Raw genomic sequence first — 27,341 nt, 5'->3', positions numbered from 1 at the left:
ACGCAGCCAACTTTGTTGTTGTTTAGTCGTTTAGTAGTGTCCTAATCTTTGCGACCCCATGGACCAGAGAACGCCAGGCACTCCTGTCTTCCACTGTCTCCCGCAGTTTGGTCAGACTCTTGTTAGTAGCTTCGAGAACACTGTCCAACCATCTCGTCCTCTGTCGTTCCCTTGTGTCCTCAATCGTTCCCCAACAGCCTACTTTACAAAGCTAAAAATAACACTCATTGTTCCGTCCATTTTTTCCTCTGGCCTTCAGCCACTACTGACATGTGCCCCCGGAAGGTTGCTCATGAGGAAATGTGGCCTTCAGGCTGACAAAAGCTTCCCCACACCTCTAACAAAACCATAAAGAATCGTTTAAAAACATGGTCGAATTTAAGTGGCAACAGTCGTAGGATGATGTCATACCCTCCAACATGATGCAGCCCAAATCTGGGACACCATCTTCCGGGTTCGAAATCCTGCATGAGTCATGTGACCCACTTGAGATTGCGGACCCAGAAAAAGCACTTTTGGGGGGGCCAGAACTCAGCCCGAAATTGTATGATCGCAAGGCACCCCAAAAGGCTGCTGTGCTCTCACAGGAAAAAACAGGATGTCCTGGCAGTTGATGGGTATCTAATGTTGCTCCTGCTCCCCTCCTAATCTGACTGATGCCCCATCCCAGCGGTAGCTAACCTTGTGCTCTCCAGAAGTTTCATCATTCCTGACCACTGGGCCATATTGGCTGGGGCTTTCGGGAGTTGGCTGCCCTTCCCTATCTAGTTTCTTGCATAACTAACTGCCTGCTGTTGTACAACCGTTGGCTCATTCTAGCATGCATGCACAACACACCCTTTGGACAGACCTTTTGGCTCAGAATCTGTTCTGCATTTCCCCCTGCCCCTGGACTGACCTTCTTTTTCATTTCCCACCCCCATCCCCGCTGTTCGTGCTCCATCCTGCCAAGATTGGCACATTGACTTCCCATGCGCTTGGCTGCCTATGGCCCAGTCCTGATGGCTGTGTACAGAAGAACAAAGTCTGGCCTCTTAGAATAGCCATCGCTTTTTACAGTCTTCGCAAAAGACAGGAAATTATTTCTGCTGGAAGCATCGATATTTCAGTGATCAAAGCTGTATTTGAGAAAAACCTGAGGGGAAAAATATCACTCAAGGCTACAACACTACCTGAGTCCAGCAAAGACTCTAGCCGTCTGTCCCGCCGCAACTAGTTGCTGGAACAAGAAATTGGATCTTTGATCTAAAAAGAAACAAGCAAGCTTAATAAGAGGAATTCAGTCGGAAAGTCTTGTGATGTGCCCCTAAGTAAAGAAAACCAGTTTACAAAACAGAGGAACCTTTTACAGGCCCTCTGAAAAAAAAAGACAGCTGATCTGTTGTTTGTTGATGTGTTCTCATTAAGATACTGTGAAAAAGCGTCTCCGGTTAAAGTTTTTGAACAAGACACTCTTAAGCAATATTGGTAGTGTTGTTTCTTTGTAAATGTGGCTTCCTCCTCAAAGCCAATCACTGAAGGGTAGCAAAGTGAATTAAACTGGAATGAAAACCCAGACGCAGTTTAATGTTTCATGGTTGTCAAAGATGAACAATTCAGTATTCTGTGGGACAAAAGAGCAGTACCAATTTCCTGTTTGTACTAACATGACACAGTGTTAGAAAGGGTTTTGTTTTTTTAAAAAACTCCCTTATCAATACATGAAGGGGTTTCTAAGAAAGCTTGCAGGTCCTAAATGTGTAGTAAAGGGAGATAAACGTTTTATAATAATAATAATACTGCAGACAGAATTCAGAATTGGCATCTGAATAATAATTTCCCCACCCCCAATCTGACATGTTCTAAAATGATGTACATTAGCTGAGCCTATTCATAAATGAGCTAAAGGAAGTCTTACTGATTTTATTAGCAACTCAGTCAGCTGGGCGGGGTACAAATAATTGATGATGATGTTATGAGAATTATAAGGTCTAAGATATAAAATAAATGTTCATAAATGTACCAGACAAAAACGTACATTTCAAAGTGTTGGTGCTGACCTTTAAAGCCCTAAACGGCCTTGGTCCTGTATACCTGAAGGAACGTCTCCACCCCCATCGTTTTGCCCGGACACTGAGGTCCAGCGTCGAGGGCCTTCTGGCGGTTCCCTCACTGTGAGAAGTGAGGTTACAGGGAACCAGGCAGAGGGCTTTCTTGGTAGTGGCACCTGCCCTGTGGAACGCCCTCCCAACAGATGTCAAGGCAATAAGCAACTATTTTACTTTTAAAAGTCAACTGTTTAGGGAAGTTTTTAATGTTTGATGAGGTATTGTTTTTAATATTCGGTTGAAAGCCGCCCAGAGTGGCTGGGGAAACCCAGCCAGATGGGTGGGCATAAATAATAATTTATTATTATTATATGGGTCACATGTCCGAAGCAGTGCAGGAGGGCAGTCCTGAAGCCAATTTGATTCTCCCAAATTGACTTCAAATGTTTCTCTCAAAGGAGGAATGAAATGGGAAAGCCTCCCCATTGTCTCTTTGCTCACAAATCCTGTCTTAAGGGTGTATCTGTGTATGAATAGGGTGAGCCTGTGACCTGGATTCAGGAACTGATTATTTACCATCACAAAAGACTGGCCAGGATGCCCAGGTAAAAGCAATCAGTGACCATTATCAGGTATCCTGCCAGACTACATTCTGTGATGTATGTATGATGTATTGGGGGGTGGTCTTGAGCTACAGGGTGGCAATTTCAAAAGTCTATATAAGGGCTTGCACACCATTGTTCTGGGTTCCTGCTCCCTCCTGCGTGGGGGCGGTGTGTGAGCACCCTGTTGCTCACAGTTTAATAAAGATCAGGCTTACTAGCTGTTTTGCTTCTCAATATTCTCTGGTTGGCCTCTGTTAATTTCTCCTACCAATAGAGAACCTACATAAGGACTGTATATGGGCTCTTGGGTACCCCATAAGGGAAAAGGAGCAGTTTTTTCTTATAATGATGATGATGGTGGTGGTGATGATGATGATGTTGGTGCCAGTATCAAGCCATGGTTCAATGATAATCTGAACCAGAGTTAAATGGCTGGTGAATCCTTCTTAACTAACAGATCACCTGTCAGTGGAAAAGGGAGAGAGGTATTTTTTGACTTGTGTCCCTTGCATGTTCCCTTCCCCAATTTTTTTGCTCCAGATTGCTGGGCAACCCTCTAGGGTACATGGGGGGTGTTGCGCTTCGGGAAGGAGGAATTGCCCAAAATTGCCTTTCATCAGCAGAGTGACACCCATTAGGTTCTACCCATATTCATGAAACTGGCAAAGGATTACATCCATTCAAAATATTTGCACGGAGGTATCAGAGAAGCTACTTTTACAACCACTAAAGTGTAATATGTATGCCTAATAATAATATACTGGTTTTAACTGGCTTTACTTTGAATAATAAGATGTGAGAATTACACTGAAAAGTAATTTAAATCCGTGAGCTAAAGCCACTAAATCTAGTTAACTTTTGAACTTAAGGAGTCAATAGACTGTGTAAGGATTTTCTGGAAAATGACTTTAAATGTCTTTGTTCTTTTGTGGCACTTCTCTCCTTATCCTCAAGAGAAAGTGTGATGAAGTGCAACTAATTAGACACTTTTGATGGAAGCAAAATGTATAGTTCAGAATATTAAGTTACTTTTGACATCACCTAAGAAAAAATAAGTGACTATAAGTCAATGTTTAACCAAGGGGAGAGAAAATCGATTTTAATAGAGACCGAGTGATTTGCATGGTTCTCACATTGCTTTGAATGTATAGACAGAAAATAGTTAAAGCAGCCTTTAATATTTTGATAACCTGTATGAATATCAGATTGTTTTCAGTGTTCCTGTAAGTAATGTTAGGGTACTAATTTTGTTCATCCATTGGAATTTACTATTAAAGACACGCATAAGAGAATCATGGGATTCTGGTGAGCTTTTAACATTAAACTTGTGTTTTATCTTTAGTACAAAAGCCGAGATGACAGAAGTTGTCTCGCTGGTGTTAATAGGTATCTTGCTTGAATCTTGGTACTTTGTGTCACGGACAGATTATCTTACGGAATGAACACTTGATCTGGTAATGATCTTTATTTCTTGTTAGCGCATGAACTTTCAAATGTGACAGTTATGCCTCCCTGAGTAATGTAGTATAATTGCACTGCACAGCAGTCAAAATGAACCAAATGACAAAAATATTTAAAGAGATCTGAGCTGGCTGCTTTTTAAGGGCAAGTTGGGGTCTAGAGTGTTGTTTAGTTATGCCAGAATTTACTATTGCCAGTAAAAAAAAAGAAGCAGAGTTACACAATACTTTCTTCTGCTAAATGGCTCCCTTCTCCTTCTCCTTTCTGTGTCCAATTACATGGACTACAAAATTATTATTATTTATATATATAATTTTTATTAGTTTTTTTAACATATCGTTTTCAACAGTAATTAAACATACTTTTACCTCTTATTCAAATTTTTGACTTCCATCAATCCTGTCTGAAAATTTTCCGATGTAATCTCTCAGTATGCATTTCTTATCTTCCCTATTACATTTCAAACTCATAACCAATATCTCTATCTTTTTCTACTTTGTAACACTTTGTATATTTCTCCTTACAAAACTTCTTGTAGTCCTACTAGCGTAATTTGTTGATTACAGTTGCTCTTCAAATAATTCATATACTTCTTCCAATCTTCTGTAAATCTCTGGTCCCGCAGGTTTCAAATCCTTCCTGTCATTTTGTCCAATTCTGCATAGTCCATTAATTTTGTCTGCCATTCCGCTTTCGTCGGAATTTCTGGACTACAAAATTATTTTACACCTGTAGTAGGGGAGGGAAAGTGCAGCTCCAGGACTTTTTGCAGAGCAGGAGCAGTGATGAAATCTGCCAGAGTGCCAGGATAACCTTCCTTGTTCAGGCAAGAGAATAAAATGATAATGAGGTTTCTCTAACTTTGTCACAGATTGACACAGACGAAGGAGTTAGAGAAGGAGGAAAAAATATAATGGCGCAGTGGTTGGTTACGTCTTTCCTTTTTTTATCTTTGATGGGATTAATACCTCATACTAGCAGTTTTAAGCGGCAACTTCTTTGCAAGATTATTTGCATTTCAAATTAAAAGATTATATTTCAACAGGCTAAAAGTATTTGTTAAAAGCTTGGTAAGTTTTACAAGTCGAAGCTATGCAGTCAGAAGTCAGCATATTGTTGCAGTCATAAGGGCTAAAAACTCAGCTTTTTTTAAAAAAAGGAGGCTGTGAATTCCTACTTTGTAGCTTATTCTGTGGTTTTCCTAATAGAATCACTGCATGCATCCAGCTCTGCCTGTGATCACTGACCTAGAGTGGGAGCTCGAAATGCCAACTTTCCTGCGACAATTGAGATGGCCGTGTGAATATATGAAATGTAAGGTGCTTAAGTTTGAATCCTAGATGCCAGGCTTCTTCTGCTTCTACCTGTGATGCAGGTTTTCTTTTGTTTTGTTCAGGTGCAGTTGCCTTATATAGGTGCAGTAATCATACCTATAAAAATGCGGCTAAGCTTCCCCCCCACAAATAAATTCCTATAAAGGGAGAAACATCAAAAAAGGTCTATGTGTTCAGAGATTTGTTCAAGACTCTTGAGGGCACAGAATAATTTTCTTGGCAGGAGGCCATGGTTACCTTGCCAGTTAATCCATCTGGAAATTGTTAGCCTTCTGATCTTCTCCAAAAGCTGGAACTGTCTCCCACACTTTGTAATTAGCAATGTGTGTTGCTCTTTATTTTTCCAGCTTCTACTTTTTTCTCTTTTTTAATGGAAAAATTGGCCACAAGTAGGTGGTGTTATAACATTTTTGAGATTGTGATATGTTTTATTTGGTAAATATTTTTAATATGTTTAGAGTTGGAATAGCCTTAGGTTACTGTACTCATTTGTTAAAGGCAACAAACATATGTTACTTGCAGCACAACAGGAAACCAGCAGCTGATTGGATAAACAAGGAAGGAACGAAGGAAGCTGCCTTATATGAAGTCAGACCATTGGTTCATCTGGCTCAGTTCTGTTTGCACATGCGAAGACAAGCTCTGGCAGATTGAGCAGACTAGACCATGGGTAGGCAAACTAAGGCCCGGGGGCCGGATCCGCCCCAATTGCCTTCTAAATCTGGCCCGCGGACGGACCAGCAATCAGTGTGTTTTTACATGAGTAGAATGTGTGCTTTTATCTAAAATGCATCTCTGGGTTATTTGTGGGGCATAGGAATTCATTTGTCCCCCCCCCAAAAAAAAATATAGTCCAGCCCCCCACAAGGTCTGAGGGACAGTGGACCGGCCCCCTGCTGAAAAAGTTTGCTGACCCCTGGACTAGACCAGTAGTGGGCCAGCGGTCAAGACGGCAGTTTTGGCATGTGTTGTACAGGGATGTGAGAGGCAGATGGGGCCCGTCAACCTTGGAAAGTAGCCCTTCTAGAAGAAGGAAAATTCTGATCCTAAACCTCTGCTGCCTTGCGGGATATCATTGGGGGAAGAAAAGGCTAAGGAGTAAGCCCTACACAAGTCCAGAGTAGAGTCCCTAAGATGGTTAAATGGTGCCTTGTACACCTCCTCGCATCTCTTGCGGCCAAACTGGTGTCAAATGTATTGCTCTGCTTTCCTTTGGAGCACATCAGTGAGGACAAAAGAGGTTTTTTGTCTTGTGGGCAGCCCTGGACCTCCATACACACCACACAGGCTTGTGCCCCAGTGAGGTCACCTCATTGCCGCTAATGAGAGCCAGTGTGGTGTAGTGGTTAAGAGCGGTAGTCTTGTAATCTGGGGAACCGGGTTCAAGTCTCCGCTCCTCCACATGCAACTGCTGGGTGACCTTGGGCTAGTCACACTTCTTTGAAGTCTCTCAGCCCCACTTACCTCACAGAGTGTTTGTTGTGGGGGAGGAAGGGAAAGGAGAATGTTAGCTGCTTTGAGACTCCTGAAGGGAGTGAAAGGCGGGATATCAAATCCAAACTCTTCTTCTTCTTCTAATGCAGCAGTTTGACTTCACCCCTGGAAGTGAACTCCATTGTCTCTTGAGACAGATGGATGCCAACATGCAGAAACATAGATCAGGATCCATTTTGGTTTCTCTCTGTTTCTCATTATTCCGCATTTCAATTCTCCCCATTTCCACATTAGCTTGTGATTTTAAAAAAACAAACATAAAACTCTATAAATAAAATTTCTACAACTTTGCTTACTACACCCATTCTTGTAGAACGTCATCACCCAAAATAAATCCATAATGCTTAATACTTTCAGCATTATTGGATCCTGGGACAATGTACTAGAGCTTTACCTGACTTTATTAGGCTGTCACAGAGGACTGGAGAGCTATTTTAATATACCGGTATGTACCTATTTGAGACCAAAGGTTAGGAAACAATAGCTATAAAGGTTTGGGTGTTGGCTTGTCTTGGGATTTTAAGGCTACTGTGTTGCAGCAGTGATTCAGTACCCAGTCCAAAATTAGAGCACAGCGAAGGCAGTGTGCAGATGTGGACAGCCTTAATAATAATCATAATACTTTATTTTACTCAAGTTAGTTAGACCCCTTTGAAGAGAGATGAGCTCTTTTTCGAACTGTTTTCTTTCAAAAGAAGGAGGACAGCTGAAAGCGTGTTTACAGTGGAGAAAGAATCGTTCCAGTTTGCGAAGGAAAGACATGTGTTTCTGTGGCATCGTAAAGAATTCGGGATTCCACAAAGGTAACCTTATGCTAGTATGTAAGCAGAGCTTGCTGAAGGTAATTGAAAGAGCTGGCTTGCTAACCTTTAGATATAACAAGTGTTCCGATTTCTAGTGCATCGAATAGTGAGAACGAAGAGGTATCTATAGAAGCAGGTCAGGTTGTGGGGAATGTTGGTAATCCAGATTATGGTGTTTTATAATCTGGTGGTGTTTAAGCATTGTGAGCTTTATATATTTTCTGCTTTGAGGTTGCTGCTCACCCATCATACTGCGTTCTCGAGCTCTTTCCACCCTGGAGGTTTCGGTGGAGAGTTACCATATCTCCCCATAGCTAAGTGGTGAACTGCTGCAATTCAGGAAAAGGGGCTTGCGAAGATGCAGCACCTGTGCTACTTCCTTTAGCAAAATAGTTTCCCAGGTTCAGGAACAAGGGAAGGATAAAGATCTATGTCGGGAACGAGGGTGGGGGGGTTAAATCAACCTGAGAGGTTGAAAAGGTAATTAAAAGCTGTCATGGGGGAGAAACGGCCCTTCTCTGAATCACGCTGGGCAGGTGCAGAGGCCATTCAGTAGAGCATGAGACTCTTAATCCCAGGGTTGTGGGTTCGAGCCCCACTGGCTTCCTCAACCTTGGTCTTTCAGATGTTTTTTGGCCTACAACTCCCATGATCCCTAGCTAGCAGGACCAGTGGTCAGGGATGCTGGGAATTGTAGTCTCAAAACATCTGGAGGGCCGAGGTTGAGGAAGCCTGGTTTAGAAGATTCCTGTATTTCAGGATGACCCTCATGGCCCCTTCCAACTCTACAATTCTGTGATTCTATGATGTAGATCTTCACTTTACACATTTTTCTCCTCTGGTGGGAGGGTGGCATTTTGTGGTTCGCCTCGGGTACCAAAATGTCTTGCCCTGGCCCTGATAAGAAAGAATCTACTGGCACAATGCATTTTCTGAAATAGATATTCAGCTGTACAGTATATATTAAAGCACTTTGCAATGAGGGCAGATCTTCACTCATCTATCCTGGGACTTTTTGGAAATTTAAAGTGTAGCAAACTGGATAAAAGTGCAATGGAAAGGAAGGAATTCTAAAATTTGCTATAAAATTAACCTTCCTTTTAATTTGGGGAAGTGTATCTGGATGTGAGCATATTTCAGAGGATAGCTTGTTTTTGTATCGTAGTTTATGTCCAGGTTAGCTGCCTGCTGTTTAAATATTGCATTGAGTTAGCCTGTATATTTGCACAGTCATTACACGATACACTTTTGTTTTACTGATGCTTCATTATTGCCTTTGTTTTTCGTAAGGAGCTCCTAGGTGAACCTCTGTAGCTGGTACAGGTGAAACAGGTTTTGCATGGGCTTTTTGTTTTAAATCAGGAAACACATATTTTTTAAAGCTGTATTGATTCAAAGGCTTCAATTTCATTCTTATTAACAAATGGAATGCTAATTTCCAGGTCAAGTCCCATTATGGCTTTAGCCCAGCCTTTGCCAAGCTGGTTCTCTTCAGATGTGTTGGATGCTTAACTCAAGCCAATGGTCAGGTATTCTGGGAGCTGTCAATAACATTTGGAGACCACCAGGTTGGCCATCATTTATTTGTGTGTTTAAATTTATCTCCTGCTTTATTAGGAAAAAACCTCAAAGGGGTTTACAATAAAATTATCATTGGAAGATTTACAGCCACAATTAAAAACATATAGAAAGTTAAAACCACAATGGAATAGACTAAAACAAATTAAAAGTCATACAGACTTTCTAAATATCTGGGTAGGCTTGTATAAATAAAAGTGTATTCAGCAGGCACAAACAAAAATTACAGAGTCGGTGCTGCCACACTAAACAATCAAGTATTACGTGGCACCTGTAAAAGTGCTGATTCTGCTGATCAAAGCGGTCGAGTGGACACATATGAGGTCAGGCGATCTACTAGGTGAACTGGTTCCAAGTTGTTAAGGGCTTTGTAACATCTTGATAGTGGCAGTAGCACCATACCCTCCAACAGTCGCCATCTTCTGGGATGCCACCTTCCTGTTTTTTCTTGCAGAAGGATAGTGGCCATTTCGCACTAAAATCTACCCCACCCCTGAAAAACACTTTTGGGGGCGTAGTGCCCAAAAACATATTTTGGGGTGCCACGTGAGATCATGCCCCCCCCAAGAGCTTTTTCAGTGGAGGAAACACAACATGAAATCACGAGAGATCATGGCACCCAAAATGGCCGCCATCCTCTCAAGAAAAAAACCAGGATGCCTCGGTTTTTCCAGGACACTCCCTGGATCCAGAGATGTATGAGAACTACTAACTGTGGAATCATTAACATCATGGAATCATTAACATCATTGCTGGTCATACAAATATAAATAATGTAGTTCAAATGGCACACAGATGAGATGGGATGGGGGAGTCAAGAATAAGACTCCTGAGAAGCCTTTACTGCAGAGGTTGCCAACATTTTAAGATCCATTTGGATCTTTGAGTGAGCGCTACCCTACAGTCACTGGTCACTTCTCTCCCTCCTCTTCCCAGATCAGTGTCACCTTCCCACAAGCCACAAAACTAGAGAAATTCTTCTAACCTTCTCCTTCTCCTTCAGCTGTATGTGCTTTTCAAGGAAGAAAAAAGGAATGCCACCTTTTGACGAAGGGGGTAGTAAGTGCTGGGGCTGGTGACTCAGAGGCTTTATGGCAACAGGGGAGAACTTTGAGGGTGCTGTTGCTGCACCCATGGGTGCCACATTTGCAAACCTTGCTTCTCCTGAGACTGGGAAAGTGTAGCCCACAGAGGCAGAATGAAGCTGGTGAAAGGAAAACTGAGAGAGGAAAAAGCAAGGGGAAGAACGTGTCAAGGAGGGCAGACCGGATAATTGGTAGCATTTGTGGTAGAGACAGATTGTCCCCGCACTGTCAGAAGGCAAGCCTGTAAGTTTGGCCAGGAAAAAATGATTGGATACCTTCATGAAAGCAATTTTAATGGATGGAATAATCTGTTTTTTATTTTTTTTTAAGCGCCACAATTTTGTCTTCTTAAATTTTATCCATACTAAAAATAGTTGGAAAATATTATGCAACTTTGTTGACACATGCCCAGACCAAAACCAATGGAAAATCAATTTAGCCCGGTGAGTAAAAGTATGGAAAATCTGTGCAACAAAACATCATAAATTAGAATGAAAATTTGAACTACATCCAGATTTAACAATGTTATTCTTTAGTTTCTCTTATCTGGTACTTATGATTTGTAGAATTAAATAAAGGAGTGAATATCAGCATCTTATTGCTGACTCTGTTTTTAGAGGTTTTCAAAACTTACCTGGCAAGGGGCTTAAAAGTAATCCCTTTTAGATCCCTTTTGATTTCTATACAAAAGAGTTGGGCTGCAATCCTGTGTACACAGTTACCAAAGAGCAACCCCCATCAAACATATTTGGGCTTTCTTCTGAGTAGAAATTAACAGGTTTTTTTCTTCACAACACCTGCTAAACTCTTATTTAATGTCCCTTGTTGGAACCGACTTCAGGTATTCTTTGCTTAGCACGGTATCATTTTCTGTTGGACACCCTGCTCATGAATAGCATTTGGTATTTTAAACTACCAAGCATTTAAAACAGAGCTGATTTCATGGCAAGTAGTAGTTTAATAGATAAGGACTCGCCCCAGATCTGACCCACAGACTTACGATAAAAGCATTTAGAATACGCACAGTGACATTTCTGGGGAAGAGTGAGGCAGGATCTGTGATAGCTACTTCTTCAGAACATTCACAACATCAAAATTATATCCAGCTCATGAAAGGAGGGGCAAAACACAAGGGAGGTGGGGAGAGCAATATCTATACTGTGTATCATCTTCCCATTGGTGTCAACGGCAGGGGAATTACAGTGGTACCTCAGTTTTTCAACGACTCTGTAGTCGAACATTTCAGAACTTGAACGCTGAAAACCCAGAAGTAAACACCTCAGTTTTGGAACGCGCCTCAGAAGTCGAACAGGATACACGGTTTCCATTTTGAGTTTTCCATATTGAGGCTTCCGCTTCCAGTTTTCGAATGTTTCGGAACTCGAATGGACTTCTGGAATGAGAACCGAGGTACCACTGTACTTGTGTCATGTCCTGGTTTAGATGTCTGCCATGCCTGTACACCCTCCCACCAGGGAATAAGGGGTGGATGAATATCTCCACTAGAAACAAGGGAATAAAGATCTACATTGGGAACTAAGAGGGAGGAATGGGTCAGCTCTAAATCATGCTGGGCAGGTCCAGAGTCCAGGAGACCCCAAAGGGCAACCTCCATCATCTCTTCCCCAGGGGTGGGTGGAAACCAGCAGTGCCTCCTATTCTCTGAGAGTCCACGGCAGAGGCAGCATTGGGGTAGGGGGCTGCTGAGCTGGAAGCAGATCTGGTCTCCAAGAAGCACATGGCAGTGGCAACGGGCGATGCATTCTTTGGAGGCTAAATAATAATAATAATAATAATAATAATAATAATAATAATATAATAATAATAATTTTATTTATACCCTTCCCTTCCCGGTTCAGAAAACCGGGCTAAGGGCGGCTAACAACAAATTTAAAACACTTAATTGATTAAAGAAAAAACAGCATAAAATACAATATAAAACGTGAATAACAATAAATTCAGAATTCAAAAATCAATTTAGGGGGGAAATCCATCCAATAAACATTAGATGATCACCAGGGCTAGCTGGCTAAATTAGTCCTATTTGGGCCAGCAAGGAGACCAGGAGAGAATTAGCTGTGGGATCCCAGAGCGGGTAATCTTCATAAAAAGGGGAGGGGGAGGGAAGGAAGGGGAATAAAAGATCAGGCTAAGTTCAAATTGAAAGCCAGGCGGAATAGCTCTGTCTTACAGGCCCTGTGGATCGTAACTTTGCCTCATGGGTGGGCTGACCATGGGTATTAGGTATTCACAGTTCTCCTCTTGTGGTGCCCATTTTTAGGTTTCTGCGGGTGGAATTCCACCTGCAGAACCTTTCCCAGGCATTTACACGTGTGTGTTCAGTTAAGGCAGTATTTCTCCACTTCCGGTGGCATTGGGAGTCTTCTGTCTCATCCTAATGCCAGCGCCACCCCTCCCCCCAGTTGATGAACCAGCGACAGTTGGATTGCACTCTTCAGTGCTATGAACTTTTCGTTAATAAATACTGTTGCACACAACAACAGCATGCCTTAATTCCTCTCGTTGAGGAAATGTCGCAGTGATTCTGGAAAACCAAACATTAGGTTACTTTAAACCAGATGCATAATTCATTTGGGCTACTTCTGACGAAGCCTTTTTGCATGTGTAAATGATGATGTGCTTTGCCTTCCTCTGGCAGTAAAACGTGACACATCTGTCCTCCAGAAGATTTCATCTGAAAAGGCAAAAAAATAACAAACAAGAAGATTTTGCTGTTGTCCTTGTTTAGTCCTTTAAAAGGGTTTTGCTAACAATGTCTCTTCCACGTGACAGTGGCTGGGTTGGAAAGCAGCAGCCAGGGCCTGTGGAATATCTTCCAAGTCGAGGTCATCCTAAAGGACAAACCGTGCCACACATTCCCAGTAACATGGCACAGGAAATCTGTGATTGGTCTAACTTCTTGTTTTGTTTTTTTACTGAAGTGTAGTGTGGGGAAGGCAACTTTTTACTGGGTAATGATGCTGGGAGTAAGGTAAAGCACTATGTCCACCTCCCACCACCAAATACATTGTCTGCATCTTCCTCACCTGACCCCCTGTGGATGCAGCATTATTATTATTATTATTATTACCACTACTACTAGTAGTAGTACTAGTAGTAGTGGTAATAATAATAATAATAATAATAATAATAATAATAATAATACTAGTAGTAGTAGTATTACTACTAGTAGTATTAGTATCAGTAGTATAGTAGTAGTATACTGCCCTGTACTTGCAGGTCTGCAATCCTGGAAACACAAATGAAACACTAACCTGCAGCGCAATGTGTAGTGTGGCCCTAAGCTGAAATATGCGGTTGAAATATCTTCACTGAGCAGAATTATGGTCCTTTGCTAAATGAGCAACTTCCTGGTTCTTACTGGAAACAAATCTGTTTTATCAACATTTTTTTTAAATTATAGTGTCTTATTAAAATATTGGGCATGACCCAACTGTGTTTACTTACCTGAGAGTAAGCCCCATTGAGCACATACTTGCTTTTGAGTAAACATGCATAAGATGGTCTGCAAGCTTTCAATAGGAAACTTAAAATAGCCTTTTGTAAAATCATGGAGACCTAAAAGCACTTAAGTGTGCCAGGATCATAACGTTAGTTTTTATAACATTTCTAGATGGCGCCTAATATAGTATGGTTATATGCTATGAGATTATGCTGTTGATTTTGATCACCTCTTTCCATGTGAAGAATAGTTCACAAAATGGGTTGTGCTTATTCTGTTATTTAGTCACATTCGTAGATGCTGTATTCTATCTCACCACACCTCCCCTTCTGTTCCTATAGCATAATACTGTAGTTTTAATTCATTTACTTTCTATGTATATTGTTATAATATATGCATGGGATTGTTGCATCTTTCGAACTCTAGAGGGCGCTAGATCTTAGGGATTTTAGGAAATAAAGACATGCCAGATTACTATTTTCATTTGTGCCTTGGCTACTCTGTTGAACTGCACTTTTGTTCACAAGGGGAATCGACACAATAAACACCTGTATGTTTTATTTAAGAAGGGGGCTGTAGCACTTATGTTTCCATGTGTAAGACCCCCTGGCATTAGCAGCTAAATGTTCTCAGGTTTTCCTTACTTGGATTTCTCATGAGAAAGTGTTTCCTTGTACTGCGATATCAGATGAACAGATTGGAAGTAGGATTATGCAGTAGCCCTCACTTCTCTCTCAGGACCTATTTATACAGGAGCCACATGGTCCTTCTGTATGAGCCACTCAGGTAACTGATAAGACCATGTGGTGATTGGGTTGTTCACCAGTTTCAAATCAACATCAAAATCAAATCCAATATTAATTCAGCTTGGTGGTCACATGGTCTGCTAAGCCTGTGGCAGTGCAGTTGAAAATCACCACAAAATGATTTTTAAAGGGGGGGGCTATAGATATTATGCACTCAAAGAGCCATGTGAATATGCCTTTAGTGAGAGTTCTGAAGAAAATTACACTGCCAAGAGTTCGTGAAACTGAAGTTCCTGTTTATGTGAACATGGCCTAAGCAGGAATTTTATAGAATTTGGAATTATTTTCACCTGAGTAGTTTTTGCTCAGCAGCATGTTCATCATTCAACACATATTTGATGTTTATCAGTCTTCCTCATAACAGTCTCTGGTTTTTGTTACATTCACTGTCAGTGAGTGCCCTACCCCTTCAACTGTATGATATATTTCTAAGACCAATCAGTTCCTAAAACTACTCCACAAAGTCCAAGCCGGGACAAAGAGTGGCCATGGGAGATAATGGTTGGAAAACAGTTGCATTCTCCATTGTACCAGAAGTCCTTGATACGCGACCATGTTACCTAATCAGGTTAGCAATAATCTTTACTGGCTCTGTCTGATTAAATTGCTGTTGTTGTGCTTGAACAAGGATATTTGTAAAGTGAGAAATGCAACTTTGCTGTAGACCTCTGATCCTCTACTAATGGTTATTGGAGACAAAACTCTTAAGCCAGGAGCCAATTTTGCACCAAAAGTGTACACACACACACACACAACGTCAAAACAGCTCCTTAAATATTAAGATATTTTGTTCAGTTTTAGTGGTTTTAATGGTTTTAATGTATTGTATTGTTTTAAAAATTGTGATATTTTATGTAACCAGTACTGGGAACATTCAGTGAAGGGCCGGCTGTAAGTATTAATGATATTACATAAATATCATCTGGTACGTTCTGTTCAATGTGACTCCATCCTTTGGGACTTTGTATCTGCAAGTGTGCTTCTCATATATAGATCTGTGCATCCAAACATGTACCTCATTTTCCCTCAATCTTGTGCAGCTTTCATCCTATGCTCTTGTTCTCTGTTTCTGTCTGTCCACCATATTTCCCCCATGGCAGCCCCACATCCATTCAGTCTATGCTAGTCTCTACTGCTGTGGCTCCCCTATTTAAAAACTGCAGTACACCTCTGTATACGGAGCCCATTTCCTTTGTATTTTCTCCTGGTTTTGTGGCATGGTATATAAAAGGATATCTGGAAGTTGCTCATGTGCTGAATGCTGTTGCATTTAGCATCCATTCAAATGTGTTTGTAGCCAGTTCCTGGTTTCTGTCTCGTTGTCACACTGTCCCCCTCCATGTGTTGAAAGAGACAGTGGGGCTGTACCCCTGGCTCTGCTCCCTGCTATCCTGACCTCTGAGTAGGTCAGAGGAGCCTATTCAAATAAGCCCCAATGGGTGCAGAAAACCCTGTGTGGGATCAGGGACACTGGTGGGTGGGGCTGAGTCACCTGTTAAATGCTGAGGCAAGGCCAGTGGCACAGCTGCCCCATTCGACGCATGGATCATTTTTCACACATATTGCGCATGAATTGAGTGAATCTGTGGTGGGACAGGAACTTACAGTGGGGGACCCTTAGATAGGAATGGGCCTGATGCTCAGTTTCTCCTATTAAGTTCTTAGCAGCAAAGTAATGGCACTGTGGGTTAAGCCATGGAGCCTAGGACTTGCCAATCACAAGGTTGGTGGTTCGAATCCCCACGATGGGGTGAGCTCCCGTTGCTCGGTCCCTGCTCCTGCCAACCTAGCAGTTCAAAAGCACATCAAAGTGCAAGTAGATAAATAGGTACTGCTCCGGCAGGAAGGCAAACGGTGTTTCGATGTGCTGCTCTGGTTTGCCAGAAGCGGCTTAGTCATGCTGGCCACATGACCCGGAAGCTGTACGCCGGCTCCCTCGGCCAATAAAGCGAGATGAGTGCCCCAACCCCAGAGTTGGCCACGACTGGACCTAATGGTCAGGGGTCCCTTTACCTTTAAATATGTTTCATGTGGCTGGAAGAGATCTAGCACAAGGAATCAGGATTATCAGTCTGGTCCATGTTAAATATGACAAGTGTTCCCATGTACATCTCTTGGTTTTATTTTCCGTATGTGAATGAAGGCAAGTAACATTCTTCTAATGGGGATATGCTTCACCGAGGGCAAAACTCTCCCTCCTGACCCTTGGTCACCTGGCCGTCCAAAGAGATAAAAATCCTGTGTACAAAGGATACAAAGATGCTCTGGGCTGGCAAGCATCATGGTACTACTCAGGCCCTGTCTCCATTCCTGCTCCTGCTTACCTGGTGACAAGCATTTTTCTAGTTCTCTAATCCAGGTTTGATTGGGAGACTTGTTGAGTCGATCATCTGTAATCAGGGTGTGCCTACGAAATCTGTTTTTGGTATAGAGCACAGGAGTTTTTGCAAAGGAGCTATGAACTTTTGAGTCTGTTTCAGACGAAGCTGCGAGAAAAGGGACACTCAAGACGGGCTGTTAAAATCTTGTCAATCAAATGGAAGCAAAATATATAGTACTCTTTCCGTTGTGGTACTGTAAAGCTCCAAGTGGCACACCGCACTTCTCATAAATGGGGATAATTTTCTTCTTCTTTAAAATCATTTAGGTATTCCAGCAGATGCTGCTTTGAAGAATGACTTTTCAGAACAGGCAGCTAATATACATGTCACAAATAAAGATGGCGATGCCTGGGTTTTAGGTTGCAGGTTGGGAGAATCTTACCCATCTACCTGTTTCAGTGAGTCAGAGAGAGCTGACAGAAATTCACTGCGCCTGGACCTAAATGTGAGTAGTTCTATAAATGACTTTATTAATTGCTATTGATTCAAACTGCTGTTTATGAAATAGTCCACTAACAACATAGTTAATTAGCTCTTCTTTTTAATGTATAATTTATAAGACTTCTATTCTACCCTGAATACGGGACTCACAGTAATCTCCTATCAAAAAGACTGCTCAGGCTCATGCTTGATTAGCGTCAGCAATGCTACAACCTCAGATGTTTACAGACCATTATTGGGTTCCGGGCAATAAAGCCTTTAATATTCTGATATCGTGCAGCAGTTTTCAGCCAAATGATCAGCAACTGCTGCAGCAGTGCTCGGAGTTGAACTAACGTGAGCAATGCTGACATCTGTTGGCAAAGCTACAGGAATGGATTAGAAATAAATCAGATTGCTGCATGCATGCCCTTAAGAAAACTTTTGTTTTGTGCATGTTTACTTGCTTGATAAAGTAACTTTATCAACTTAGAATTTGTATGTTCAGTTTTGGCTATATTTTACAGACTGGCTTTTTATGTTAGCATTTTACGTACAAGTTAAATGATGGAAATGAATAACTGGTGCTAAATTGGGTATTCCTTTATTACTAGTTATTCCTAACTTTGTAGGCAGTTGCTAGCTAAATTTTAAAAAAAACCCTGAAATGAATTCATTAATTAGTTTGTTGCATCTGATTTGAAACCACAGCAGATACCACAAACTATTATAATGTTTGTTTTAATGGCATCCCCCCCCCTCGCATCCCCCCCTCATGCACCTGTATTTGTACAGTTTTCACACTTGGAAGTCCTGTACTTTTAATGTGCACCCAATTAAGACTACGAGTTGACATAAGTTAGGGAATTTTGCCATTATCTTATTTTAATAAGTAATATTTCTGAAACTCTCATTGTATATTTAAGAATCCTTCATACCATAATAACAAAATAGGCATTCTAACCCGACTCATGTTGACTTTCTCCATCACAATGCACAATAAAAGATGAGTCTAAAGGGAAAGGAGTGATAGCTGGGTTTTAAATAGTTGTACCTTGGTTTTCAAACAACTTAGTTCTTAAACCTTTTGGCTCCCAAACGCCACAAACTCGGAAGTGAGTGTTCTGGTTTGCAAACTATTTTTGGAAGCCAAACGTCTGACAGGGCTTCTGAGGCTTCCAATTGGCTGCAAGAGCTTCCTGCAGCCAACCAGAAGCCACGCTTTGGTTTCTGAACTTTTTGGAAGTCGAACAGACTTCCAGAACTGATTCCATTCGACTTCCAAGGTACAACTGTACTATGATAGGGAAATTGTATTCCAAATAGAAAAATAACAGACTGTCCAATATGTGCAACATTTTTCCACCATGATAGCAACTTCAGATCCGCAAGGCAGCTATTTCACAGGCCATTAGAAACACTGCATACATCAGTTTCTTTTAAAGACACAATATCTGTGGAAAGATGCTGTGAATAATCTTCCAAACCCTGTAAGATTTTATCACCCTATTCTGAAATTTAGCAGTTGTTGCTTTTTGATAAATCACTTGTACATCTACTTACATTATAGCACCAGAGAATTAAGTGATAGGCCCTGCCTTTTCAACAGTTAGCAATGTTCCCACATGTTGCAATTGAATCTGTTTGTAAATTTATTTGTTATTAACTCTGTAAACAATAAACTGTACCTAAAATATTTTGCCTATTTTTGCGTTTTTAAATGTGTGCGCCTGCAGAGCCTGGAAAAGAAAGAGATATTTACATGAAGTGTCACATCCACAAAACAGAGATCCAAAAATGAAGCAAAATTTAGAAATAATTAGTGAGAGATGTAAAAAAAAATAATGTAAAGTTCTGATTTATGGTAATTCTAGAGTTGCTTGTTGACAGTGTGTCTTCATGTCACTGCTTTAATACAGTCCTGTTGCTTATATTTCAAATTGCTTGCTTCTTTGGTGTTTGGGATTATTATAGTAAGCTTAAACCTCTAGTGGTTATAAGGCTGTACAGCCAAAGCTGTGATTCTGCACATATGAAAATAATAGTTGTTGTTGTTGTTGTTACAGGGCTACCTCGGGATGCAAACAGGATCCGTTCTGGAGCCCCGTTCGCATCCTGAACAGAACGCGACTGGGCGAGTTGCGTTTCGCTGCTTCCACGCATGCGCATGACGTCATTTTGACTGCACATGCACCAGTGGCGAAACCCGGAAGTAACGCACTCCGTTACTTCCGGGTCGCCGCGGAGCGCAACCCGAAAATACTTATCCTGAAGCATATTTATCCTTAGGTATGACTGTATTTCAATTTAAATTTTCCTTCTAAACTGCTGTGTCACACCAATTAGCACATTAAACAATTTAAAACACTTTTTAAAAACACACAAAACCAGATACACTTAAAACAATTTATTTATACCCTGCCCATCTGGCTGGGTTTCCCCAGCCACTCTGGGCAGCTTGCAGCATACTTAAGCCCATAAAAAGCTCATAGGTCATTGTCAGGCCATTTGGGGTTTGTTTTTAAACATTTATTTTATTTCAAATTCTGTTCTTCATACTGGGGAGAGTATGCAGGAAACACTCCACTGTTTGGGGGTTGTCCTATTTTGCTTCCAAACAGAAAAATCAAACCACATGAGTTCACTATTATTAACTGAACATTCAACTACTTGGTCCTTCTGAATACAGGATGCATTTAGCTATAATTGAAGCATAGTTATATACTATCCTTTGATGTTTAGTTTCAAAGATTATGACACAGAAATGGGAGGGTTTGACCAAACTGAGTCACAGTTCCTTCAGGAAATGTGGTGGCAACTCTATCTTTGCAATGTCATTGTTGTCTACATTGGAAAATCCACCATTCCTTACCCAAGACAGTTGCAAAACATCCATTGAGTTGGTAATCTATATGCATTCCATATCTCCATTTTCAGAAAGTAGATTATGAATTTAAATATTGACTGTATGAAGAGCTGTGACCTGTTTAGTGAACAAAAATTAAGACTTACTACCTTCCTCCTGGCTAGTCCATTTAAGACAGAGTAGTGCTCTAAATATAAAAGCACATTATACAATTACACTATAATTATCTACCTTTTGATGGTATGCTGCCTGCCAACCTGAGCTGACCATGCCTCAAATGGATAAAGTCACCACAGTCATTGCAATTGCAAAGCAGTCACTACAGTGTAAATAGCGTAAGAAATTGTTATGCACATACAGAGAACATAATGGCAGGAGGGGAAAATAATAATGAGGATTTCCACTCCATTCACCTTGGAAAGCAGAGGTTCAGTCAGTTGCCAGCTAATTTTTATTATTTTATTATTTATTAAGTTTATAGACCGCCCTTCATCCAAAGATCTCAGGCCCCTTCACAACATAAAGATACAGTATACAAGCACAAAATAATCAGTTAAACAAAAACAAAACAATAACCCCCTTCTCTCACACCCATTTAAAAGGCCATAGAATATTAGTCCAAAGCATGGTTGTATTCTTATTTATTAAATAAGCTTCTGGGCCATTTCACACATTCCTTTAGGACTAAGTTGAGATGGTTTTCTACTGCAAGCGGTTGGTTTTCTCATGCCACGAAGCACAGGGCTGTGGAAACCTTTTCAAATTGAGGGTTACATTTCTTTGGCTCAGTTTGTCAACCAAACCCAGGCTTGTGGTTTAGCTCTGGCCTTGCTAACCATGAGCTGTAGTAGCCAAGGATTGCTGTAAAAACAGAGATGGGAGTTCCTTGCCAGGTGTGTTCACGTTTGTGTGGACCCAGTAAGCTATAGTTTGGCTTGCTATGATATGCAAATGAAGCCATATCTTGCCTTATTAAGCTGAGAGATGATTGCCAGAACACAGTCAAACTGCCCTAATATTCCTGAAAATATATATTCACTGATCAAAGTTGACATGGAACTGTATAATCCAAGCTGCTTTTGTTCTTCTATGATTTCTTAAAACTCAATGACTATCTGCAACTCAGGGCTTTAAGTATACAGTGGTATCTTGGGTTACAGACGCTTCAGGTTACAGACTCTGCTAATCCAGAAATAGTACCTCAGATTAAGAACTTTGCTTCAGGATGAGAACAGAAATCACACGGCAGCAGCGGGAGGCCCCATTAGCTAAAGTAGTGCTTCAGGTTAAGAACAGTTTGAGGTTAAGAACGGACCTCCGGAACAAATTAAGTACTTAACCCGAAGTACCACTGTAGTCCCCTTAGCCACCTGTTTTTAGAAGGCTGTCATTGGAGGAGTTACAGGGTGGATTTCATTAGGGATCTCCCTATGTCCCCCTCCAACAACTTGAGAACTGCACCAGCCATCTGGAAAGCTAGCAGTTGAGGCCCAGATAGTGTAAATTAAATAAACAGGTCTTTCATACCTGCTTAGATTGAAAGCGCCATGCTGAAATGAGGAAGTCTGGAAGTTTCCTGTTATAAATGGGTATGCTTTTAATAACCTGAATGATACCTGAACAGACCAAGGCTACTAAGTATAACTGGCTGGCAAAGCTGCAGGTCAAAGAGGAGGAAGCACTTCACTTAGTGTGACCAACTTATGAAATTTATTGCCAAAACCATGTTTGTTTCAGTTATTCGTTTCCGAAGATTTATATACTATTCTTCCATTGTGTGCTCAGTACTCAGGGAAGTTTAATAACAATTGTAAAACAAAGAAATCCCTCCCAGTTCCCCAGCCCAAGAAAAAACAAAAAAATGGTTAGAAAATGAACAACACACAAACTGAAAGCTTCAGGCTTTCAAATTCAATACCTACATGAGAAAAAACAGAGTTGGCACAGCAGGTGAGGAGGGTGAGAATATTAATATTAATATTCTGTTCCCAGAGTGGCTGGGGAAACCTAGCCAGATGGGCAGGGAATGAATAAAATTTATTATTGTTGTTGTTATTATTATTATTATTATTATTAATTATTATTATTATTATTAAGAGTTCCATAACTTAGGTGTAAAATCAGAGAAGGGTCTCTTATGAATCCCAACTCATCTTGCTCTATATTTAAGGGCAGTATACTTCTGATTACCAATCAAGGAGGAAAAACATGGGGCTACTGTCTCCATTCTTGCCTGCTTCTAAGCTCTCTCTGCTCCTGTAAGGAGCAATAAAGTTTTTATTTGCACATCAGAGCAGAGTGGGAAGAGGGAAATCTTCCGTTCCACAAACATGAACTCTGTCCCATTCTCAGGACAGCTAGGATCTGAGCTAGGATGCTAGATTAGATAGATTTCTGGTGTGAGCTTTCTTTAGCATCATCATTATTTATTAAATTTATATACCACCCTTTATCAGAAGACCACAGGGCGGTTCACAACGTAAAAATACAAAATAAGAACACAACAAACCAATAACCACCCCCATCTGGTGTGATTACTATGTTTTGAAAACCTTTGCAGTGCGATCCTATACACACCTACTCAGAAGTAAATCCCACCAAGTTCCTTGGGGGTTACTCCCAGGAACGTGGGCAGAAGGTTGCAGCCTTCCAGTTTTAAATGCTAGGAGTCATCTAATAAGGCCAGTGCTTTTTATTCTAAAAAAAAAATGTTCAGGGGTACTCTTATTTTCCTACTCATATTGAAATACTGCCCCTCAATGAGGCCAAACTTAGATGATTCACAAAATTTTTAGGGGTATGTGTATGCTTGAGTACCCCCCGGGGAAAAAAATAAAACATTGAATAAGGCTATTTGCCAGAAAAGGAATTGAGGTGGGGGGCGGGGAGAGGAGGTTGTAAGCAACTTGCCTCTAAGTTAGCTACACCTTGACTCGATGGTTCTAAGCCTTTTTTATACACAGAGTTTTCTACTTGGAGTTTTCTCGTCTCGTCACCGGCTCTTACCTGTTTTTGCTGCCGCGGAGTAACCCAGCTCCCCCTCTGGGACTTCTTCCCGTGTGCTTTTCTTTTCCCCCTCTCCTAGACTGAGGAAATAAGATAGGTGCAGAGATCTAAGATGCAAAGAAACCCGGGAGTTAAGAAAAAAAAGAATTAAGAGAAATCGCTTTGGAAGATAAGACAGTGGACGTGCATGTTTCCACCCCTCTCTTCTTTGCAGAGTTAATGGCCGAGTTCTGGGCAGTGGCTGTTTACCTTGCCCTCCTAGGTAGTTTTTATTCCGTGGGTGTGGTTACCTTGTCTGATAACTTACCTGTTTATGGTTCGCAGAAAGAGCTGTGCAGAGTTTAAGACGCAGCAACACGAAACCAGCCTCGTTGGTTGGTGCTCCTTGGCTGGAATCTGCATTCCAGACAGAAACCTGAAGCAAAAGCGGAAGAGTGGTGCTTGCTTGCTTTTTATTATGATTATTCAGCTTCAAGGGCACCAACGTTAACTGGGACTTCTCAGCAACTAGGAATCTCCAGAAGTTAAAAGAAGGCTCGTGTGTGAAGATTTGGAAACATTTCTTTCTGCTTGGGATTTTCCAGCTTTCTGATCTTGCCTTCCTTCGACGACTTTGCTCAAAGCAGCTTTTGACCACCGTGGGGTGCCTTTCAAGAAACTTTTGAGGAGTTTTTCTGCTGACGATTTTTTCCCTTGATTCTCGGGCCGGCATGAGGAAGTAGCAAACTGCAAGTACCAGCTGTTCTGTTGAGAGAGAGTGAGAATGAGAGAAAGAGATCTGTCTTGTTAACTGCTATTTCTATTCAGTAAAAAGGCTGAGTGTAGCAGAAAAGAACAGTAAGCCTTAGTGCAACAGGCGGTGGAGTTTGTAGCAGATTTGCGTTGACAAAAAGTAGGCCCATTGTGTAAATAATAAGTTGTGACGCTGCTGGGAAGTTTTTATGGTATGCAACACGATGCAAAATCTTCCCGTTTCGCCTCTGTTCAAGTTGTAAAGTTTGGCTGGAATGTGCATTTCAGATCATTGTTAGAGAGAGCAGCGTGTGATCTGGTGAAAAACTGCCTCTCTCTGTGGTGTTTTAATGTAATAGACTGAATGAAAGATGTTCCCTGAGAGTAATCATATAGAAACAAACTGATATATTCCGGGAATATAATAAGTACTGCTGTGATTTGCCCAACATGGAAGCAAATCAGACTTCAGACCATAATGAGCTTTCCAGTCTAGAGGGGGCAACCAAACCTGAACCAGGCCCAACTCTCTACACAAAATTTTCTATGAAAGCCCTTTTTGGATTCACGGCTAAACTGCAACCAGGCACTTCAAAAGAACAAGCTGTTCTTAAAGGATTTCGAAATGTCAATGATATCAGTAGCCATGCTGACAACCAGGAAGTGAGGAGCAGAATCAATGGAGATGATTATCTGGATGGAGATCATCAACTTTCAGAAATATCACAGGCTGAAAGCCCAAACAATGCTTATGAAATTTCAGAATCCAGTACTTGCGACATGTTTGCCCTCGAGGCTGATGCCACTGCCCCAGTTGACTCAGGAGTGGGTGCCTGGGTGCCAACTGACTTTGATGCTGATGTTGATGCTGCCCTGGATAACTTTGAAGTTGATATTAGCAACCATGTTGATTATGAAGTCTACGGCAGCACACCTGCTGACTTTGTAGACACTACCATTGTCCCAGATGACTATGAACCTGACACTTACGGCCCAGATGACTTGGAACTGCAGGAGCAGAATGATCCCTATGTTTCCCATTCAGATTTTCAACACTCGCTTTTGTCTGAATTTGGCAAACAAAATGACAAGGATGCCATTCTTATTCAGGGTACTTTGGTTCATGCAACAAGTGACACAGAATCAGACAATGAGCCTACAGATCTTAACAGTGACGAAAATATAGCAAACAGATCTGTTTTAAATAGTATTGTGTCTTTGGAGGATAATGACCAAAATAAAGGAGAGCCAGAAACAGAAGGATATAGAGAAATAGATGGTACTATAAATGGAGGTGAAACAGAGCAGATTCATTCAACAGAAATGGATGATACACTACATGAAATTTGTTCAGAAACTGAAACTGCAGCACTGACCAATGAGAACCATACAGGCCTGTCTCTGACAGGAGAAGATACTCAGGGGTTTGTAGATGAGCAAGTACCTCTTGCAAGCAATTCCAGCACTGCATCCACCCAAAAACCATCTTTGAATGAGAAGACCTTTCAGCTTCCTGCTTTTTTCAGTGGGTTACGTGTACGGAAGAAAGGATTCTCTTCAGATCAGGAGGAAACTGTCACTGAAATCAAACAGAAAGACAGTGACTTGGCTATGCTTAAATTAAAGCAGCCTGTTAAAAAGTCCAGTATTGCACCTGATCAGTTAACTAAGAGGAAACCAGCAGAGCCCAAAGCGGCCCCTACCTTTCTAGAACAACTCTCTCATCTCTTAGGGCCTAAAAATGAAGAAAAAGATTCTGGTGAGGTGTCCAGTGATTCTGGCAGCAGCGAGAATGGCCAAGAAAGCAAATCTTCTGTGAGAAAAGCATCCTCCACCTCTGAAGAGGCAAAACCAAGCCCCGCTGAATCTGCATTGGATGCATTTAAAGCTTTATTTACACGCCCTCCCAAAAAAGAGACAACTGCTGATACTTCAGAGCTAGAAGCGATAAAACGCAAAATGAGACATGAAAAAGAATCGCTGAAGGCAGTATTTGAAAGATCTAAAGGTGATGGAGCAACTGACACAAAACCAGTAGGTTGATTAATACTCTTGTATGCTACGGCTAATGCAAAATACTAATTGGGTAAATAGATAGGTGTGATCTAAAATACGTATGGCAAATGCTTATTTTGGACAGAAAAGACCCAAGCGTAGCATTACCATTTTGAGACTGGGATGCCTGTTTTGACAGCACCCAGCGTCACAATACTAAGCTGCATTGGTGAATTCAGAACGGTATTGTTGAAATGTGGGTTATTATTTATAAATTCCATAGTCCCTTTCCCATGCAAAATATGATAACACAATATGGGTTGTCTAACCTCATAACAACACACTGAAATTTTCATAAAATTTCGCATTTCAGAAATGTGCTGAAGTTGAGAGATGATTAGCAGAGCAATCAACACACCCCTTTTGTGTGGCAGGCAGGAATGAGTGTGTGGCTTGAATAGAAGTGTCTCTCTGCTAGCCCTGCAGGCCCCCATTTGCTTCCTGCCGCCTGGAGAGTCTCGCCACTCCTCTGACACAGAGCCCCCTTCTACCCACTGAATGTACCGTCACTTGGAAACCCATAGAGCTGGATTTTATATGGGTGGGGAGTCCTGAGCTCCTCTGGAATCCATTGGATTCTGAGCCATCCATGCAGCATCAGACTCAGTTTAGGCCCAGTCACTGCACCAGCTATATAGACTGGTGCAGGGATCTGCCTGATCTTCCCATGTTCTGCCAATCACTATGCACAGCAGGGCTACAGGTGCTGCAGTGGTCCCACCATTCCATAAAGCCCTGCCAAGATAAGGAGTGCTGGTTTGGATTTTTCCTTAATTTGACAGAAGGTATTGAGTCTGTGGCTGATCTGAAATTTGGGTTGTGGTGAGTTCTAAGCCAGCTGTCTGCCAGCCACACATGGCATCAAAACAGCATTCCAATCCTGCCTTCCCCCTACCCCCCCCCCCACAAAAAAAAGAAAGCTCAGGGCTGTGTACATTTTTATCATCACAAAGAACCTGTGGGGTAGGTTAGGCTAAGGTAGTTGCTGGCCCAAGGTCACCTACTGAGTTTATTGGCAGCATGGATATTTGAAACTAAACCTCCCCAGCCTTAACTGGTTACTCTAACCACTGAAACTGGTGTCACAGTGAATTAAGAGCATACACTTTAATACTGTGGGTCGTTTCAAGCGGGCAACGGGCAGTGCCCATGGCTTTCCCCCAACAATAAAGGTAGTGGAAAAACCCATGCCTTTATTGACCTCTGTTGCACATAAGAGCATTCA

The 27,341-nt window shown here is 41.5% G+C and overlaps 2 protein-coding genes across 10 annotated transcripts in view; one reads left to right on the top strand and one right to left on the bottom strand.

Annotated features, from left to right (window-relative positions):
- The window catches only part of FMN1 (formin 1), a 156,729-nt gene that overhangs the window by 3,306 nt on the left and 126,082 nt on the right, over positions 1-27,341 (top strand). The window contains exon 2 of one of the 2 annotated variants that reach the window (XM_081886468.1): positions 17,304-17,482. In XM_081886468.1, coding sequence (XP_081742594.1) covers positions 17,304-17,482 — 179 coding nt within the window. Of the gene's footprint in view, positions 1-17,303; positions 17,483-24,072; positions 26,096-27,341 lie in introns of those variants that run through there. The other variant, XM_081886467.1, reaches the window with a different exon arrangement.
- LOC309356221 (uncharacterized protein) lies at positions 52-25,569 on the bottom strand. 8 transcript variants are annotated; one of them, XM_081887483.1, is made up of 7 exons: positions 25,438-25,569; positions 23,637-24,073; positions 23,330-23,436; positions 20,330-20,440; positions 16,670-17,142; positions 12,598-13,082; positions 8,769-11,780 (listed from the first exon to the last, which is right to left on the bottom strand). In XM_081887483.1, exons 1-5 carry the CDS (start codon positions 25,448-25,450, stop codon positions 17,133-17,135), a joined length of 678 nt encoding a protein of 225 aa, XP_081743609.1. In that variant the 5' UTR covers positions 25,451-25,569; the 3' UTR covers positions 8,769-11,780; positions 12,598-13,082; positions 16,670-17,132. The 8 variants fall into 8 exon arrangements, with proteins under 8 accessions (XP_081743607.1, XP_081743606.1, XP_081743610.1 ...); XM_081887481.1 differs by lacking the exons at positions 12,598-13,082; positions 16,670-17,142; positions 20,330-20,440 and adding an exon at positions 52-335 and having other exon boundaries at positions 10,288-11,780; XM_081887480.1 differs by lacking the exons at positions 12,598-13,082; positions 16,670-17,142; positions 20,330-20,440 and adding an exon at positions 52-335 and having other exon boundaries at positions 11,666-11,780.

Source organism: Podarcis melisellensis (genome assembly GCF_964234715.1).
Source record: "Podarcis melisellensis genome assembly, chromosome: 1".
Taxonomy (NCBI): domain Eukaryota; kingdom Metazoa; phylum Chordata; class Lepidosauria; order Squamata; family Lacertidae; genus Podarcis; species Podarcis melisellensis.
Note: the sequence above shows the minus strand (reverse complement) of the source record. Positions and strands in the feature narration are given on the sequence as shown.

Coding starts and splice junctions, on each gene's coding strand:
- LOC309356221 (XM_081887480.1), bottom strand. Junction 23,437..23,636: donor TTTCTGCGAACCATAAACAG/GTAAGTTATCAG, acceptor TTTGCATCTTAG/ATCTCTGCACCTATCTTATT. Junction 336..11,665: donor AGGCGCGTTCCAAAACTGAG/GTGTTTACTTCT, acceptor GTTTTGTTAGAG/GTGTGGGGAAGCTTTTGTCA.